The sequence below is a fragment of the Theropithecus gelada genome, chromosome 8 (assembly GCF_003255815.1).
Source record: "Theropithecus gelada isolate Dixy chromosome 8, Tgel_1.0, whole genome shotgun sequence".
In the NCBI taxonomy this organism is placed as follows: domain Eukaryota; kingdom Metazoa; phylum Chordata; class Mammalia; order Primates; family Cercopithecidae; genus Theropithecus; species Theropithecus gelada.
Window position 1 is genome coordinate 99,392,046 of NC_037676.1, and position 19,539 is coordinate 99,411,584.

At 39.2% G+C, this 19,539-nt stretch overlaps 1 protein-coding gene and 1 long non-coding RNA gene across 2 annotated transcripts in view; one reads left to right on the top strand and one right to left on the bottom strand.

Annotated features, from left to right (window-relative positions):
• Positions 1-19,539, top strand: part of CPQ (carboxypeptidase Q) — a 528,839-nt gene that overhangs the window by 394,091 nt on the left and 115,209 nt on the right. Inside the window, exon 6 of the mRNA XM_025393809.1 lies at positions 15,230-15,321. Coding sequence (XP_025249594.1) covers positions 15,230-15,321 — 92 coding nt within the window. The remainder of the gene's footprint in view (positions 1-15,229; positions 15,322-19,539) is intronic.
• LOC112629944 overlaps positions 1-19,539 on the bottom strand; it is a 496,138-nt gene that overhangs the window by 65,208 nt on the left and 411,391 nt on the right. The window lies entirely within an intron of this gene.

Here is a 19,539-nt window from a genome sequence, read left to right on the forward strand (position 1 = left end):
AGTCTGTCCCTTCTCAGATCTCAACCTCCGTGTTGGGAGATCCACTGCTCTCTTCAAAGCTGTCAGACAGAGTCGTTTGCGTCTGCAGAGGTGTCTGCTGCTTTGTTATTGTTTTCTGTGCCCTGCCCCCAGAGGTGGAGTCTACAGAGACAGGCAGGTTTCCTTGAGCTGCTGTGAGCTCCACCCAGTTCCAGCTTCCCAGCAGCTTTGTTTACCTACTTAAGCCTCAGCAATGGCGGGCGCCCCTCCCCCAGCCTCGCTGCTGCCTTGCCGGTAGATCACAGACTGCTGTAATAGCAATGAGGGAGGCTCCGTGGGTGTGGGACCCTCCCGGCCAGGTGTGGGATATGATCTCCTGGTGTGCCTGTTTGCTCAAAGCGCAGTATTGGGGTGGGAGTTACCCGATTCTCCAGGTGTTGTGTGTCTCAGTTCCCCTGGCTAGGAAAAGGGATTCCCTTCCCCCTTGCGCTTCTCAGGTGAGGCAATGCCTCGCCCTGCTTCAGCTCTCGCTGGTCGGGCTGCAGCAGCTGACCAGTACCGATCGTCCGGCACTCCCCAGTGAGATGAACCCAGTACCTCAGTTGAAAATGCCGAAATCACCGGTCTTCTGTGTCGCTGGCGCTGGGAGTTGAAGACTGGAGCTGCTCCTATTCGGCCATCTTGCTCCGCCCCTCCAAAAGGAGCATTTAAAAGGGTTAACAGAAGTAGCTTAATGATGGTTCCTGCATTATACTAAAAAAAGAAAAACTTATGCTTCATATTTGCTGTTTGGTATTGAAAAGGGATCCCAGAAATTTTCTCATCTCAGTTGCTTGTTGGAGATGCATTACTTTTTTATAATACATGATTCAAGTACAAACAGTTGTTTTTCCTCACACGGTTTGATCTTCACAAAAAAATAAAATTTGAAAAACTATTTTTGTAAATATAAATTTGTAAAAGGAGGTTTTGGTACTTGTACTTGATTTACCATCATTTTCTTTAAAATTGTACTGTTGTTTAACTTCTCACCAGTTGATGATTTTGTAAGGTAGAACTCTTAACAAAAGTGTGATTCAGAGTTCAAATCTATTATTATCCAGGCTTCACAATTTCTCATTGCACATAAAAACACTATAAATAATCATAGAGAAAAAGAAATAGCATGTGTTAAAATGCCAACTAGATCAGGCTTGTGATTCCTACATGCTACTAGCATTGTCTTAGAAATATATCGATAAAAGAGCCCTACTATCGCAATTTAACTGAAAAAAAACAAATTCATATATTTTAACTCTTGTCAGGCATCAGATGTAAACTTAACATTTATCTCAATCAAGGTAAAATAGACTATAGATTGTGCATGTGTGTGAAAATAAACAGAATATAGTATAGAAAAATAGATATAACATGACACTTAAAAAGATAAGATTTAGAAGTTCTACATCAAGCAAAAGTAAATATTCTCAGGCATTGCTGGTAGGAATATAAATTGGTAACCTTTCTTTAGGGCATTGGTGGCATGTGTCAAGAGCCATAAGAATGTTTATACTGTTTAGACTCAGTTCTGTATTTCTATTTTTAAGAACTTGTCCCAAGAATAAAATCCTTAAATGCCCAATAATAAGGGAGTAGCTAAAACAAGTGAAGAACCATTTTTTGAAGATTATTGATTATAATAAGGACCATATGTGGCATGATTTTAAGTGGAAAAGGCAGTAGAAAACTACTATTGTTTACATACATTTATAATTTTTATACATACATATTTGTATACATACATTTGTTTACAAACAATTGTAAAGAAGTATAACAATATTCTTACAAGTTGTTTTGGTTTCTAATTTTTGTTTCTCTCAATTTTAAATTTTAAAAAAGATATGTTGCTATATATTGTGTTTATATTCAGAAAAATTATCAAAATAATTTTAAAAATAATTAAAGAGAGCTCCCAGAGTTTAAAATGTAAATACCTATCATTTAATTCAGTTAGCTGATGGAAAATTTTGGTGACCATTAGATATTTATTTAATGACTTGATCAACAAGAGCTGTTGATGTATTAAATTTTGACTAGACCCAGCTGTGCTACAAAAGTAGGTAATGTAATGGCAACTAAAGCAAATGTCAAAGCTGAAGCACATTTAATTATCTTGGCTACTGGGGTGTTTTAACCTGTGTTACTTGTGCTTTGATCTCACAAAAATAGCATCTTTTACCAACTTTCTGACCTGAGTAGGGAATGCATGCTTTAGATTAAATGAAGGGGTGGTCCCTTTTATTTATATTTATACAAACATATTCATTCAGTCAATAAAACAAACATTTATTCAGCAATTGTTAAATGTCAGGTACTGGGCCAGATTATGAAAAAGGGAAATGAGTATCAGAAAATTAATGGTGTAATGGGAAGATCAACATTTAAGGGTGGTTGAAAATGAAAATAGAGTTATGTATGAAGTTCTAGAGGAACATCGCGAAAGGGGCAACCAACTCTGCCTTTGAGTTAGGGGAGCCTTCCCAGAGAAGGTATTAAAGAGATAGGCTTGTTCAATGAATAGGAGTTTCCTAGATGGAAAAGGTGAACAGGTATTCTAGATAGGAAGAAGAGCATATACAAAATGCCAAAACTCTAAGAAAACGTAGCCTGTTCAGGAACTGGTAGGAAATATGGTATAACTAGAGCTTAGGATGAGAAGCAGAAGCAGATCATGATGGCAGACAGGAAGCAAGACTAGATTGCAGCTCCCACTCGGACAGACAGAACAGGTGTGGAGACTTGCATTGTGAACTTTTACTCAAGAATGACTGCAGGAATACATTAGGAACGTCAAGAGAACCCATAGATCCTCTGAAGGAAGCAGATTACCCCTGCAGGACCCGGGAGACACCCCAAATACTGTGAGTACCCAAACTGTAGAAGTGGGAAAGGGAGATCCTCTGCCCCTGAACACATATCCCCACTGGAGAGGGAACCTGAAGTTCTAGAGTACAGGAGAAGATTCTGACCTTACACGCAGCTGAGTCAATGTGGAGGACCAAGCGAAATATGGGGTTAGAGGAAGCAGCAGGAAAGTTCCTGTGGGCTCGCTGGCTCCCGTAACAAGCCATTTCTGCCTTGCCTCACAGGGGTCCTTGAGGAGGACTGCCAGAGGCACTGGGAAAAGGCCACAGGGATAAGGAAACCTCCAGCTGAACTTCGTAACAATTTGAGCTGATCAAAAAGTCTCCTGGCCAGAACTGGGGGGAGGGCATGGATCCTGTGTGCTGACTCCACAGGCAGGGGAAGAAGGAAAGCGCTACTTACTTTCGCAGCTGGGAGGCGAGTAGCCTGGGGCAAGTTCTCAGCCCTGCTTACCCACTGCATGGAAACAGAGTTGGTGCTGTTGGGAGGGGCACGGTGGGAGTGAGATCAGCCCTTTGGGTTGCCTGGGACCTGGATGAGACCTGTGACTGCTGGCTTTCCCCTACTTCCTTGACAACCTGCATTAACACAGCAGAGGGAGCCATAATCCTCCTAGGAATATAACTCCATTGACCTAGAAACTTCAACCCCATCCTCCACAGCAGCCACAGCAAGACCTGCCCAAGAAGAGTCTGACATGCCTAGCCCTGCCCCCACCTGATGGTCCTTCCCTACATATCCTGGTGGCCCAAGACAAAGGGCATACACTCTTGGCAGTTCTAGGGCCCCACCCACCACCTGTTCCTCCCCATATAACCACAGATGATGCTCTCTTGAATGTGCCACCTCCCAGCAGGAGGATAACCAGCACAAAAATAGTGCACTAATCAATCAAAGCTAAGGAATCCTCACAGAGTCCATTTCACCTACTTGCCGCCTCCACCAGAGCAGGAGCTGATATCCGTGACTGAGAGACCCACAGACAGTTCATCACAGGACTCTTTGCAGACGATCCCAGTAGCAGCCCAGAGCCTGGTAGACTTCGCTGGGAGGCTAGATCCAGAAGAGAGATAACAATCACTACAGCTCAGTTCTTAGGAAGCCACATCCCTAGGAAAAGGGGGAGAGTACTACACCAAGGAAACACCCCATGGGACAAAAGAAACTGAACACCAGCCTTGAGCCTTAGACCTTCCCTCTGACAGAGCTGACCCAAATGAGAAGGAACCAGAAAACCAACTCTGGTAATATGACAAAACAGGGTTCTTTAACACCCCCCCCCCAAAATCACACTAGTTCACCAACAATGGATCCAAACCAAGAGGAAATCCCTGATCTACCTGAGAAAGAATTCAGAAGGTTAGTTATTAAGCTAATCAGGGAGGCACCAGAGAGAAACAAAGCCCAATGTAAGGAAATTCAAAAAAAAAAAAAAAAGATACAAGAAGTGAAGGGAGAAATATTCAATGAAACAGATAGCATAAATAAAAAACAATCAAAACTTCAGGAAACAATGGACACACTTAGAGAAATGCAAATGCTCTGGAAAGTCCCAGCAATAGAATTGAACAAGCAGAAGAAAGAACTTCAGAGCTTGAAGACAAAGTTTTCCAATTAATCAAAGACAAAGAAAAAAGAATAAGAAAATATAAACAAAACCTCCAAGAAGTCTGGGATTATGTTAAACTACAAAACCTAAGAATAATTGGCATTGCTGAGGAAGAAGAGAAATCTAAAAGTTTGGAAAATATATTTAGAGGAATAATCGAGGAAAACTTCCCCAGCCTTGGTAGAGAACTAGTCATCCAAATACAAGAAACTCAAAGAACACCTGGGAAATTCATCACAAAAAGATCACCACCTAGGCACGTTGTCGTCAGGTTATCTAAAGTTAAGATGAAGGAAAGAATCTTAACAGCTGTGAGGCAAATCACCAGGTAAATTATAAAGGAAAACCTATCAGATTAACAGCAGATTTCTGAGCAGAAACCCTATAAGCTAGAAGGGATTGGGGCCCTATCTTCAGCCTCCTCAAAACAATTATCAGCCAAGAATTTTGTACCTAGAGAAATTAAGCTTCATAAATGAAGGAAAGACACAGCCTTTTTCAGACAAACAAATGCTGAGAGAATTTGCCACTACCAAGCCACCACTACAAGAACCACTAAAAGGAGCTCTAAATCTTGAAACTAATTCTGGAAACACATCAAAACAGAACCTCTTTAAAGCATAAATCACACAGGACCTATAAAACAAAAATACAATTTAAAAACAAAAAACAAAAAACCAAAGTATACAGGCAACAAATAGCATGATGAATGGGATGGTACCTCACACTTCAATACTAATGTTCAGTGTAAATGGCTTAAATGCTCCACTTAAAAGATACAGAATTGCAAAATGGATAAGAATTCACCAACCAACTATCTGCTGCCTTCAGAGACACACCTAACACATAAGGGCTCACATAAACTTAAGGTAAAGGGATAGAAAAGGAGATTCCATGCAAATAGATACCAAAGTGAGCAGGAGTAGCTATTCCTATGTCAGACAAAACAAACTTTAAAGCCATAGCAGTTAAAAAAGACAGAGGATCATTATATAATGATAAAAGGCCTTGTCCAACAGGAAAATATCACAATTCTAAATATATATGCACCTAACACTGGAGCTCCCAAATTTATAAAACAATTAGTAATCGACCTGAGAAGTAAGATAGACAGCACCACAATAATAGTGGGGGACTTCAGTTCTCTACTGACAGCACTAGACAGTTCATCAAGACAGAAAGTCAACAAAGAAACAATGGATTTAAACTATACCCTGGAACAAATGGACTTAACAGATATTTACAGAACATTCTAACCAACAACCATAGAATAGGCATTCTATTCAACAGCACATGGAACTTTCTCCAAGATAGACCATATGATAGGCCACAAAACAAGTCTTGATAAATTCAAGAAAATTGAAATTATATTAAGTACTCTCTCAGACCACAGTGGAATAAAACTGGAAATCAACTCCAAAAAGAGCCTTCAAAACCAGGCAAATACATGGAAATTAAATAAACTGTTCCTGAATGATCATTGGGTCAAAACTGAAATCAAGATGAAAATTAAAAAATTCTTTGAACTGAATGACAATAGTAACATAACCTATCAAAACCTCTGGTATACAACAAAGGCAGTGCTAAGAAGAAAGTTCATAGCATTAAATGCCTACATCAAAAAGTCTGAAAGAGCACAAATTGACATTCTAAGGTCACATCTCAAGGAACTAGAGAAACAAAAACAAACCAAACCCAAACCCAGAAGAAGAAAGGAAATAACTAAAATCAGAGCAGAATTAAGTGAAATTGAAACAAAATACAAAAGATAAATGAAACAAAAAGCTGGTTTTTTGGAAAGATAAATAAAATTGATAGACTATTAGCAAGTTTAAACAAGGAAAGAAGAGAGAAAATCGACATAAGCTCAATTAGAAATGAAAGGGGAGATACTACAAGTGACACCACAGAAATACAAAAAGTCATTCAAGGGTACTATGAACACCTTTATGTGCATAAACTAGAAAACCTAGAGGAGATAGATAAATTCAAGAAAACATACAACCTTCCTAGCTTAGATCAGAAAGAATTAGATACTCTGAACAGACCAGTAACAAGCAGCAAGATTGAAATGATAATTTAAAAAATTACCAACAATAAAAGCCCAGGACCAGATGGATTCACCCAGAATTCTACCAGACATTCAAAGAAGAATTGGTACCAATTCTATTGACACTATTCCACAAGATAGAGAAAGAGGGAACAGTCCCTAAATCATTCTATGAATCCAATATCACCCTAATACCAAAACCAGGAAAGGACATAGCTAAAAAAGAAAACTACAGACCAATATCCCTGGTGAACATAGATGCTAAAATCCTTAATAAAATACTAGGTAAACAAATCCAACAACGTATCAAGAAGATAATCCACCATGATCAAGTGGGTTTCATACCAGGGATGCAGGAATGGTTTAACATACACAAGTCAATAAGTGTGATACACCACATAAGCAGAATCAAAAACAAAAATTAGATAATCATCTCAATAGATGCAGAAAAAGCATTTGACAAAATCCAGCTTCCCTTTATGATTAAAACTCTCAGCAAAATCGGCATATATGGGGCATACCTCAATGTAATAAAAGCCATCTATGACAAACCCACAGCCAACATAATACTGAATGGAGAAAAGTTGAAAGCATTCCCTCCAAGAACTGAGACAAGGCAAGGATGCCCACTCTCACCACTCCTCTTCAACACAGAACTGGAAGTCCTAGCCAGAGCAGTCAGACGAGAGAAAGAAATAAAGGGCATCCAAATTGGTAAAGAGAAAGTCAAACTGTCACTGTCTCCTTATGATATGATTGTTTACCTGGAAAATCCTAAAGACTCCTCCAGAAAGCTCCTAGACTGATAAAAAAATTCAGAAAAGTTTCTGGATACAAAATTAATACATAGAAATCAGTAGATCTTCTATACACCAACAGCAACCAAGCTGAGAATAAAATCAAGAACTCAATCCCTTTTAAAATAGCTGCAAATAATAATAATAATAATAAAATACTTAGGATTATACCTAACCAAGGATGTCAAAGACCTCTACAAGGATACAAAACACTGCTGAAAGAAATCATAGACAACACAAACAAATGGAAACACATCCCATGCTCATGGATAGGTAGAATCAATATTGTGAAAATGACCATACTGCCAAAAGCAATCTAAAAATTCAGTGCAATTCCTATCAAAATACCACCATCATTCTTCACAGAATTAAAAAAAAAAAAGTCCTAAAATTCATACAGAACCAAAAAAAAGCCCACATAGCTGAAGTGAGACTAAGCAAGAAGAACAAATCTGAAAGTGTCACATTACCTGATTTCAAACCATATTATAAGGCCATAGTCACCAAAACAGCATGGTACTGGCATAAAAATAGGCACATAGACCAATGGAACAGAATAGAGAACCCAGAAATAAACCCAAATACTTACAGCCAATCGATCTTTGACAAAGCAAACAAAAACATAAAGTTGGGAAAGGACACCCTATTCAACAGATGGTGCTGGGATAATTGGCAAGCCACACGTAGGAGAATGAAACTGGATCCTCATCTCTCACCTTATACAAAAATCAACTCAAGATGGATCAAGGATTTAAATCTAAGACCTGAAACTATAAAAATTCCAGGAGATAACATTGGAAAAACTCTTCTAGACATTGGCTTAGGCAAAGATTTCATGATCAACAACCCAAAAGCAAATGCAATAAAAACAAAGATAAATACTGGGATCTAATTAAACTTAAGAGCTTTTGCATGGCAAAAGGAACAGTCAGCAGAGTTAACAGGCAACCCAGAGTGGGAGAAAATCTTCACCATCTATACATCTGACAAAGGACTAATATCCAGAATCTACAGTGAACTCAAACAAATCAGCAAGAAAATAACAATCCCATCAAAAAGTGGGCTAAGGACACAAATAGACAATTCTCAAAAGAAGATATACAAATGGCCAACAAACATGGGAAAAAATGTTCCACATCGCTAATGATTAGGGAAATGCAGATCAAAACCACAATGCGATACTACCTTATTCCTGCAAGAATGGCCATAATCAAAAAATCAAAAAATAATTGATGTTGGCTTCGATGCAGTGAATAGGAACACTTCTACACTGCTGGTGGGAATATAAACTAGTACAACCACTATGGAAAACAGTGGGGGAGATTCCTTAAAGAACTAAAAGTAGAACTACCATTTGATCCAGCAATCCCACTACTGGGTATATCTACCCAGAGGAAAAGAAGTCATTAAATGAAGAAGATACTTGCACACACATGTTTATAGCAGCACAATTTGCAATTCCAAAAGCGTGGAACCAACCACTATGTATATCTATGTATATATGTATACACACATATATATACACACACACACATATATACACACATATATATACTGCTATATATATAGAAACTGTAGTGTGTGTGTATATATACTATATATATAGTGTATATATACTACTCAACCATATAAAGGAATTAATTAATGACATTCGCAGTGACCTGGATGAGATTAGAGACTATTATTCTAAGTGAAGTAATTCAGGAATGGAAAAACAAACATTGTATGTTCTCACTCATATGTGGGAGCCACGCCATGATGATGCAAAGGCATAAGAAAGACACAATGGACTTTGGGGACTCGGGGAAAGGTAGGAAGGGGTTGAGGGATAAAAGACCACAAATTGAGTGCAGTGTATACTGCTCAGGTGATGGGTGCACCAAAATCTCACTAATCATCACTAAAGAACTTACTCATGTAACCAAACACCACCTGTTCCCCAATAACCTGTGGAAATAAAAAAATTTTTTTAAAAATAAGCAGAAGCAGAGGATGAGAGTAGAAAACTGGGCTAGGCCAGAAATGGCCTTTATGCACTTGGAGTCATAATGTTTCTGCTTCACCAGTGATTAATAGTGATTTTCCTGGCTAATAGAATCTTAATCATTATAATGAGGTAGGACTGTTGCCTTTGAATCATGGAAATTATAGCTGTTAAGACCTGTTCCACAAACACAGGTTATAAATATTATCACATCTCTTTAATCTTCTTTACAGTTAATCACCCAAGTCTCCACAGGGCTTATTAGCAGGAAGTCTATTATCTCCTCTTGAGATCCCTCCCACTGCCCCCAAATTGTCCATGAATCCTGACTTTACTTGGGTCAAATGGGTCAGTCCTTCTGCAGAAGCCCGTAGCTGTATCTGTCTGTGACTTCTGCCGTCCCTGGTGTCTGCTATATGGCACCATTTGCACATCCATGTCACAGGGTAACCATTTTGGGTGACAGGGTTACAACTCCCTTTGTTTACATTTCCATCCTCAGCCATTGTTCCCTAAATTGTAACCACTGTGCCAGGCTGGCTGGTCTGGAGGCGCTTCTGGAGTTGGCCTCATGCTAGTCTGAAATTAGTCCTTCCCCTAGAACCTGAGGCCATTTTGTTGAGCCCAGATCAACAGCCCAGATTCCTCCTTTCATTAGGATCACTTTATTTCCATGGCTTCCAGGAACTTCCCTGCTCTGGGACCTTAGTCAGTGTCACCCTGAGCCAATAGGTCTCTCATTCCTGGCCTCCAGTCACAGAAACGGGATGAGGACACTAGGGCTTCCCCCCAGAAGGCCCTGGGCTCCTTTTCCTACACTGATTCTCCTCCTGACAAGTGTGCAGATTGTTTCTTGGGGTGGCTCAAAAGGTAGCAGTTTGCAAGATGGAGTTTAAAAAACATTTTGTTGCCCTGCCCTAATGCTTCCCCAAAGTGCCTAATTGCTTTATATTTACATAACTAAGAGAGACACCAAGGGATTCTTCCAAGAACAAAGATCTTCTTCAAGGTGATCTTCTGTTCCTGCCTTTAAAAAGAAGTAGTTACAGTTTACTTCACTAAAATAATTTATCTTTGTCTAACCATGCCCCTATTTTATCAGTGATAATGTGCTCATAAATTATGTGACAGATTATATAATTTGCCCAAAGCAGAAAGAGGTCTCAACCCCCAAACCCATGCATTAAACTACTCTGCTTTACTACCTCTTGTCATTCAATTCACATGCTACCATGTCATTATTTACTTTTGTGTCTCAGATACTGTACTCTTATTAGTTAAGTTTATTGCAGGAATATAAGTGTAGGCACTCTCTTCTGAGCTGTTGCTGAAACAGAGTGGGACAACAGTTGTATTTGTGAACTAGTAGAAAATGAGTATATTTACTGCAAAAGGAAGTTGTGTTTTCTCTGCAAAGTTAGATCACAGAAGGGAGAACAATACTTATCTATAGTTCTGGAGGGTTGAAACCGAATAGTAAATTAGTGTTGGGGTCAACACATATTGTTAACAGTGTTCTGTAGATTTCATGATTTAGGAAAGTTGTCTACAAGGCTGGATTAATCTTTTCCTGCTGAGAGCCAAGTTTACTTTGCTCTGCCCCTTTCTTTGTGCAAGTGTAAGACAGTCAACTGACCTTTCAAATTATCAGCTTAATCATAATTTTTCTCTCAGAATTCTTTAAATTTAAGAATAATGAAAAAAAAAGTCCAAAGAAATTTTTCTCATAATTTCTCTTCCCCCTAGTATTAGTATTCTCCTCAATGAAATGAAAATGAAATGCATGTATATCCTATTTCATAAACCAAAACCAAGTTCTGACACATTATTGGGAGTTGATGTTGTTTTAAAGGAAAACCATGATGGCTATAAACTGTTGTATTATCTGGAAGTCGTACTGTAGATTCCAGGAGGTCAAGGCATCTCTGGTACCTTCTATACATTTGTAGGAGAACTGATTGCCTCTCCCCTAACAAAACCTCAATGAGACCTGACTCCTAACCAGCTAAGACTCAGCAGGGTCCTCCCTGCCTCTTCTAATTCTAGGACTTTCTCTCACGTGCTTGCCTTGGAAATGGAGCTGCATGCTACCAAGCCATGACAGAATAGGGGCCAGGCTTACAACAGAGCTTCCACTTACCCCAAATCTGCCACAGAATTAATTCCATACATTTGACCTCATATCACTTGTTTTGTTGCTACCATTGTTATTGCTTTATTATTGTTGTTGTTGTTGCTTTCTTGTATATATTTAAGACTTATGGTTTTTCAAACTAGTTTGGATTTAAGATACACAATAAATTCTATCATTTGAAAATGATAAATATAGATGTCCTTATATCAGTTGTCTTCAGATTTCAGATATATTTAGCCTTTTGACTTTATCCAAAAACTAAACATTCTGATTGGCCCTCATTTTAAAAGGGAAGAACTTGTTTCTATTTATCTAGATTTGGATATGCTCTATATTGGGATGAGGGCGCTTTCTGTACTGAAAGAAGTTATGTGTTTTCCTACAGGTTAGATGAAATCTGTTTTTTCCCTTGACTGGGCTTATGCATTCTGTATAAACAAAAGTGTTCTGGGGCTCCTAAAGAAGCGGCCTGAGGACCATGCATCTCACCTAGTTCTACCACACGCCCTCCCTGGTGACTGTTGGCACTGACCAGAAAGGTCTAGAGTGATGGAGAGAAAAGCTAATAAACAATTCTTGAAAACCTACTATGTGCAAGGGACTATGCTTGATATACATTTGCCTTGTTTCATTTAACTTTCATAACAATCCCCTCAGGCAATTACCATTTTCCTTATTATATAGATGAAGAGATTAGGTATTATAATTAATCTAATCTCACAGAGCCAGAAGCAGCAGAGCCAGGAGTGAAACACGGCTCATTCAGACTCCACAGCCAATGCCTTTCTGTACCCCACACTGTCCATCATGGATTTGGGTAGACGGGGGACCTGAACTCCCCACTAGGTTTAAGGTCTAGTTCTTGAATGAAGCCTCACGCATTTCTCTCAGGTTCAGGGACAATCAGACTGTCAGAGTAGAAAGAGACTTTGGACTCAATATTTGCTAATCTACTGGCTTCCTAACTTCTTCCTAAGGCCTTCACTCTGTCAAGTAGGTGCTAGGGTTCCCTGCTAATGGATGCTAAGCTTCTCAAGGGCTTGAGCAGGCTTGTTAGTCTTTTCAGGGTGAGCTATGCACCAACTATGCTGTTGTTGTGCTGAGGCCTTAGCATTCCTCACTTCAAATCAATTACCTCTTTATTACCTTAATACATCACTGGCCATGTGACTGATTTGGAATGTAAAGGAGACTAACCCTGTAGGATAATAACTTTCATGTGGCACACAAAATCTATGGGGATATTCAGAGCGTTTGCTTTTTAAAAATGAATATTCTACAGCCTGTGCTGCCTGTTTATTCTTATTTAGAGAATTTTGTCATTTTAATAATTTGGTAGTATTTTACTGGTAGGTGCACAGATATGTAAAAAGAAAGTGTATTTTTTCCTTTTCTTGTGGATTTAAAAAATGTTTAGAATTTTTATTTGCAGCATATAAACAATAATAGTACTTTATCCTTTCTTATTTTTACCTGTTACAAGCAAGTTATTTCATTTAAATTGACTTTAAGCACATTCCTTTGAAAGAAACCGTAGATTGTTATTTTTAGCAATCCTGATTAGATTTCTTCCTCAGACAACAGTTTAGTAAGTTTATGCTAGGAATGTGGGTAGGTGGTTTGACTCGGTAGAGCAAACAGTGGGCACTCTAGAATTCTTGTTCTCCAAGTATTCAAAGTCCTTTGGAAGAATTTCCTCTCTGGGCATTTAGATATTCCTTCTACTCTGTGAGGTGAAAGTGTGTTATGTGGTTTTATTGTTCACTTATTGAATGCCAATTACATGCCAGCCCCAGGTTTGTCTTACATGTGTTATCACATCTCATTCAATTTGAAAAGGGGTTATGGCATAGGCACATAATGTTATCTTCATCTTTCAGATAAAGAGGCATAATTTCAGGTAGATAAATTTCCCAGTAGTTACACAGCTAGTGCAGAATGATAGCAAGATTCACCAGATCTGTCTGCCTTTTTCAAATATAACACCTTGCCTGGGAATGAGCTAGCAGAAGACTTTTAGAAGATGAGACTGGATAAGTGGCTTCAAATTTCATTCTAATCAAGACACTAAGGTTTGCATTTATTTGTTCCTTCAGTACCATTTATTGGGCACCTAATGTGTGTCAAACAATCTAGGAATTGGTGACATTACAATGAATAAAAAGCATAGATCCCTGTCTTCCAGAAGCTTACTTCTGGTTATTGGAGGTTTTGAGCCAAGAAATGACATTATCTGGCTTAGGTTTTGCCAACACTCTACGGGTTACAGTGTGGAGCATCACCTGAAGAGAGGTGAGGGCTTCAGCAACAAGCCCAGTTAGGAGGCCACTGCAGCAATCCAGACAACAGAGGGTAGGGGTTTAGACCACAGTAGTGGCCAAGATGAGAAGTTGGATTCTATATGGACTTCGATGGAAACACCAATAGGATTGCTGAGGAACTGAATGTAGAAATTGCTTGTCCATGTTTTAACTGCAACTATGGTCAACCTGCATCCTAAACCTATGCTTTTTAAATTATGTTAACATGCTGAAGTATAAAGTGATTTCACAACTAGATTCAATTTCATAAAAAAGTGTAGCTCCTCCTTTTCAGCTCCTTAGCACTAGGCTTAGGAAAGGAGAATGCCTTTTGAAGCCTGTAAGAGACAGGAGAGAGCTCTGTGTCCCAGGAGCATTTGTCATCCAGGCTGCAGCTAGCCAGCTGGCTCCTTCAAGGGCCATATACCTGGGTGGCAGCACATATGTGGTTATACTTGAGATATGTGGTGTGTCCATCTCAGAGCCACTCAAAGTCCATTTTAACCCTTCCTATGGTTCCCCATGAGGAGGTAGGAAAATGCTCTTAATAAGATTTAAGCACAGCTTCACATTTTTCTGCCTTTGTTATTTCTCAGAAATGCCATTATCAGTCTGAATCAGAACAGGTGTTAATTCTTGGTCACAAAGTAGCACTTTTAGCACACTCTTTTGCCGTTTTTTTAAACTTCAGAAACAGATTCCTTGTAGGTAACTTTCACTGAGCAGACATTGTCAGCCAAAAATAGTTCCGAATCCACCACATCTGCCATAAACTTTAACAAGTCCAGGATACAAATTTGTGTATCACAAGTCAATAAAATTGCCACCAAGCTGTTTGTGCAGTAATAAGGTCAATATATATCATCTTCATTCAATTAATTTTCATTGACCTTAAGGGAATGACCTTCTATTTCCAAGTAGGAGAAGAAATTGGCCATGGGGAAGCATAACTATTGAATCTGCTTTTCAGTTATTACATTACTGAAGATAGCATGGGCATCTAGCTATGCTTGTATGTTTAGACTAAAAAGTCATGCCCTATACGGCTTATCCTTAAGTAGACCCAAACGATTTAATTTCGATTAAGATCATTGAAAGACCCCACAATCAACTTGGGGTCATCCTAACTGCATCTTCTTCCAGATATGATCTAATATCTCACTGATCTTGGCCATCCATTGGGTTCTTCTGGGCAGGATATCCAGTTAAGGATGTGATGAGAGGCTCTCACTTTCTGGCCTGCAAACTACATTTGTCACAACCCCTTTCTCCATTAACCTGGGCTGAAGATCAGCCCTGAAGTTGCTCTTTTGTTGTGCCAGCCATACCCTGAAGGAGGTAACCACACCAGTGAGAGATGAGTGCCTCTGATTTCCTCCTGTCTCCACGTGGCAGATGAGGGACCCTGCCATTTTTTTATAAAATTCAAAATCAACTAAAGTATCACTTTTTTTATTTTATTATTTTCCCAGGGCTGCGTCCAAAGAGGACTCTGCGGCTGGTGCTCTGGACTGCAGAAGAACAAGGTGGAGTTGGTGCCTTCCAGTATTATCAGTTACACAAGGTAAAAACCCAGCCATGGATTGCTAAGCATTTGTACATGTAATATACAAAAATATCTCTCATTATCCATTTAAGACTTTCAATAATACTTTCTGGTCAACTGGCCCTAGCAAACACCCTTGTATGAGCCTTCTCCCTCCAGCCCTGTGAATGAGAATGCACTGGTAAACCGATGATGCTGTGGTGTAGAGCTGAGAGCTTTTCTTCTTCTACATCACAGTCTGTGGCCAAAGAAAAATTCTGATTGCCATGCTGCCATTTTTTTAAAGTCTCCCTAGCTCTGCTGTATTTATGTATGTCAGAGAAATAGTTATAGGCAAACATTCCCTCTCCCCACCGGGCCTATCCCCATACCTCAATGCCTGCCATACTCCCAGAAGCCTTGGCATTTGAGTGCCAGGTTCCGAGGCCTTGAGTCTGCCAAGAGCATTGCCATGATGGTGGTGGAAATGGCAGCAGCCACAGGCCTCTGTCCTGGGAATGTGGAGGACAGCTTGGTTTGACACCAGCTGTCATTATACAAGTGTGAAGCTTGAAGCAGGAAGATTGTTGTGGATGGTTGTGATTAGAAATACAAGGCCACATGGAAGAGGGAGGATAGAGAGATTAATATCAAGAGCAAATTTTGAGACAGCAAAATATACAAGCTCAGAAGTACTCTAGATCAAGTCAAATGTTAGTTCAAAGAGGAACTCCAAAATCAATGAGCATATGCTGGCAAGCAGTGATGGTTGCCCAGAGAGGAGCATCTGGTCTGCTGCTGCCGGATGGTTTCCCCTGAACGTCTAGACTAGAAGAAGCAAATCTTGCAAGCTTAAATTATCCAAATCAGAGAAGGGTTTCTTTTGTAAATTGTGTGTATGTTATTTTTGACCTTTTTTTTTTTTCAAAGTCAGTCTCTATTGCCCTATTTCAGTCAGTTAGTGTATAATGAGTTTAAAGTCATGAATTTGGTCACTGAATACAATTATTTACTATACAAAGGACAACTTATGTCCTATGCCCTACTCTTTCAATACTTTAGTTCTTTTGGCCTCAGGTGATCCTGGGGATAACATAATTCAAGACAAGTGTCCTTTGGTTAGTAGGTCAGTAACATCATTTTCTATGTGATGTTGTAGACCACAACATCATATGGGGATTGTTCTAGATTCAGCAACATTCAATTAATATTTTCTGAGCATGTACTATGTTCTGTACACTATGATATGCATTAATGTTAGCATCAAAAAGATCTACCATGACCTTACAAAGCCTACATTCTAAAGGACACTGATCATTAACTTAAATTGATCATTAACTTAATCATTAACTTAATAACTGATCATTAACTTAAGTCTTTCAAGACTTAACACCTTATAATTTCTTTCTGGGAAAGAAATTACATCTAAGCTGGGACCTGAAGACTGAGTGGAAGTAAGCTAAGGAGAATGGAGAGGTAGGGAGGAGGTGGGTACTGCACCTTGGCAGAGGGACCTGTGTGTGCAAAGGCAGGAGATGAGACAAAGCAAAGCATACTGGAGAAATGGAAAGGAATTCAGAGTGGCTGCTGCATAGAATGCAAGATGCACAGTGGTAGGAGGGTGGAACACTGAGGTAAACAAGAGCCTGGACAAGAAGAACATATGAATCATGTTTAGAAGTGCAGACTTTATCCTCAAGGCAAGAGAGTAACTTATTTTTAAGAAGGAGATTTAAAATTCTATACATATTGGACTTTATTTAAAAAAAAAAAAAAAACAGAATAGTTAAAAGAACTGTTCTTTTTTTTTTTTTTTTTTTTTTTTTGAGACGGAGTCTCACTCTGTTGCCCAGGCTGGAGTGCAGTGGCACGATCTTGGCTCACTGCAACCTCTGCCTCCGGGTTCAAGCAATTCTCCCGCCTTATCCTCCGAAGTAGCTGGGACTACAGGCATGTGCCACCACACCTGGCTAATTTTTTGTATTTTTAGTGGAGTCGGGGTTTCACCGTGTCAGCCAAGACGGTCTCGATCTCCTGACTTTGTGATCTGCCCGCCTCAGCCTCCCAAAGTGCTGGGATTACAGGTGTGAGCCACCACGCCCTATTTTATTCTCTATAATACACTCTACTCCAAGAAAAAAATTGGATTTAAATTGCAATTGATCTGGCTAAAAATTTTTATCATCACTGAAATTCCTAGAATGTGAAAAAAGACGGTTTATTTCTCTATAATGTGAGTTTCACTATAGCCTGTTAAAGCACATGGATGAAATTGGAAATGCCTAAAATTCTGAGGTTGGCAGAAATACACACACTCAAAGGACATGCAATCATATAAACAGAACTAGTTTATCTTGACAGCATCCAGGCTGCCTCCATACAAATGTAGCTTCATGTTGGTGGCTAGTCTGCATTGCATTTTCAGAAATAAAAAGAAGAAATTCCAGAAAGGGAAAACATTGGCTTTTTTTTCTTTTTCTGATAGTGATATTATTTTATTTTATTTTCGTAGGTTTTTAGGGCAGAGGTGGCATTTTGTTACATGAGTAAGTTCTTTAGTGGTGATTTGTGAGATTTTGGTGCACCCATCACCTGAGCAGTATACACTGTACCCAGTGAGTAATCTTTTATTGCTCACTTCCCTCCCATCCTTTCTCCTAAGTCCCCAAAGTTCAATGTATCATTCTTATGCCTTTGCATCCTCATAGCTTAGCTCCCACTTATGAGTGAGAACAGGCGATGTTTGGTTTTCCATTCCTGAGTTACTTCACTTAGAATAATGGTCTCCAATTCCATCCAGGTTGCTGCGAATGCCATTATTTTATTACTTTTTATGGCTGACTAGTAGTCCATCATACATATACACCACAATTTCTTTTTTTTTTGCAATTTTTTAATTATATTTTAAGTTCTAGGGTACATGTGCACAACGTGCAGGTTTGTTACATATGTATACATGTGCCATGTTGGTGTACTGCACCCATTAACTCATCATTTACATTAGGTATATCTCCTAATGCTATCCCTCCCCCCCACCCCCCACAGTAGGACCTGGTGTGTGATGTTCCCCTTCCTGTGTCCAAGTGATCTCATTGTTCAATTCACACCTATGAGTGAGAACATGCGGTATTTGGTTTTCTGTTCTTGCGATAGTTTGCTGAGAATGATGGTTTCCAGCTGCATCCATGTCCCTACAAAGGATATGAGCTCATCCTTTTTTATGGCTGTATAGTATTCCATGGTGTATATGTGCCACATTTTCTTAATCCAGTCTGTCACTGATGGACATTTGGGTTGATTCCAAGTCTTTGCTAGTGTGAATAGTGCTACAATAAATATACGTGTGCATGTGTCTTTATAGCAGCATGACTTATAATCCTTTGGGTATATCCCCAGTAATGGGATGGCTGGGTCAAATGGTATTTCTAGTTCTAGATCCTTGAGGAATCGCCACACTGTTTTCCATAATGGTTGAACTGGTTTACAATCCCACCAACAGTGTAAAAGTATTCCTATTTCTCCACATCCTCTCCAGCACCTGTTGTTTCCTGATTTTTTAATGATTGCCATTCTAACTGGTGTGAGATGGTATCTCATTGTGGTTTTGATTTGCGTTTCTCTGATGGCGAGTGATGATGAGCATTTTTTCATGTGTCTGTTGGCTGTATGAATGTCTTCTTTTGAGAAGTGTCTGTTCAAATCCTTTGCCCACTTTTTGATGGGGTTGTTTGTTTTTGTAAATTTGATTGAGTTCTTTATAGGTTCTGGATATTAGCCCTTTGTTGGATGAGTAGACTGCAAAAATTTTCTCCCATTCTGTAGGTTGCCTGTTCACTCTGATGGTAGTTTCTTTTGCTGTGCGGAAGCTCTTTAGTTTAATGAGATCCCATTTGTCAATTTTGGCTTTTGTCGCCATTGCTTTTGGTGTTTTAGACATGAAGTCCTTGCCCATGCCTATGTCCTGAATGGTATTACCTAGGTTTTCTTCTAGGGTTTTTATGGTATTAGGTCTAACATTTAAGTCTCTAATCCATCTTGAATTAATTTTCGTACAAGGAGTAAGGAAAGGATCCAGCTTCAGCTTTCTACTTATGGCTAGCCGATTTTCCAAGTACCATTTATTAAATAGGGAATCCTTTCCCCATTTCTTGTTTTTGTCAGGTTTGTCAAAGATCAGATGACTGTAGATGTGTGGTATTATTTCTGAGGGCTCTGTTCTGTTCCATTGGTCTATATCTCTGTTTTGGTACCAGTACC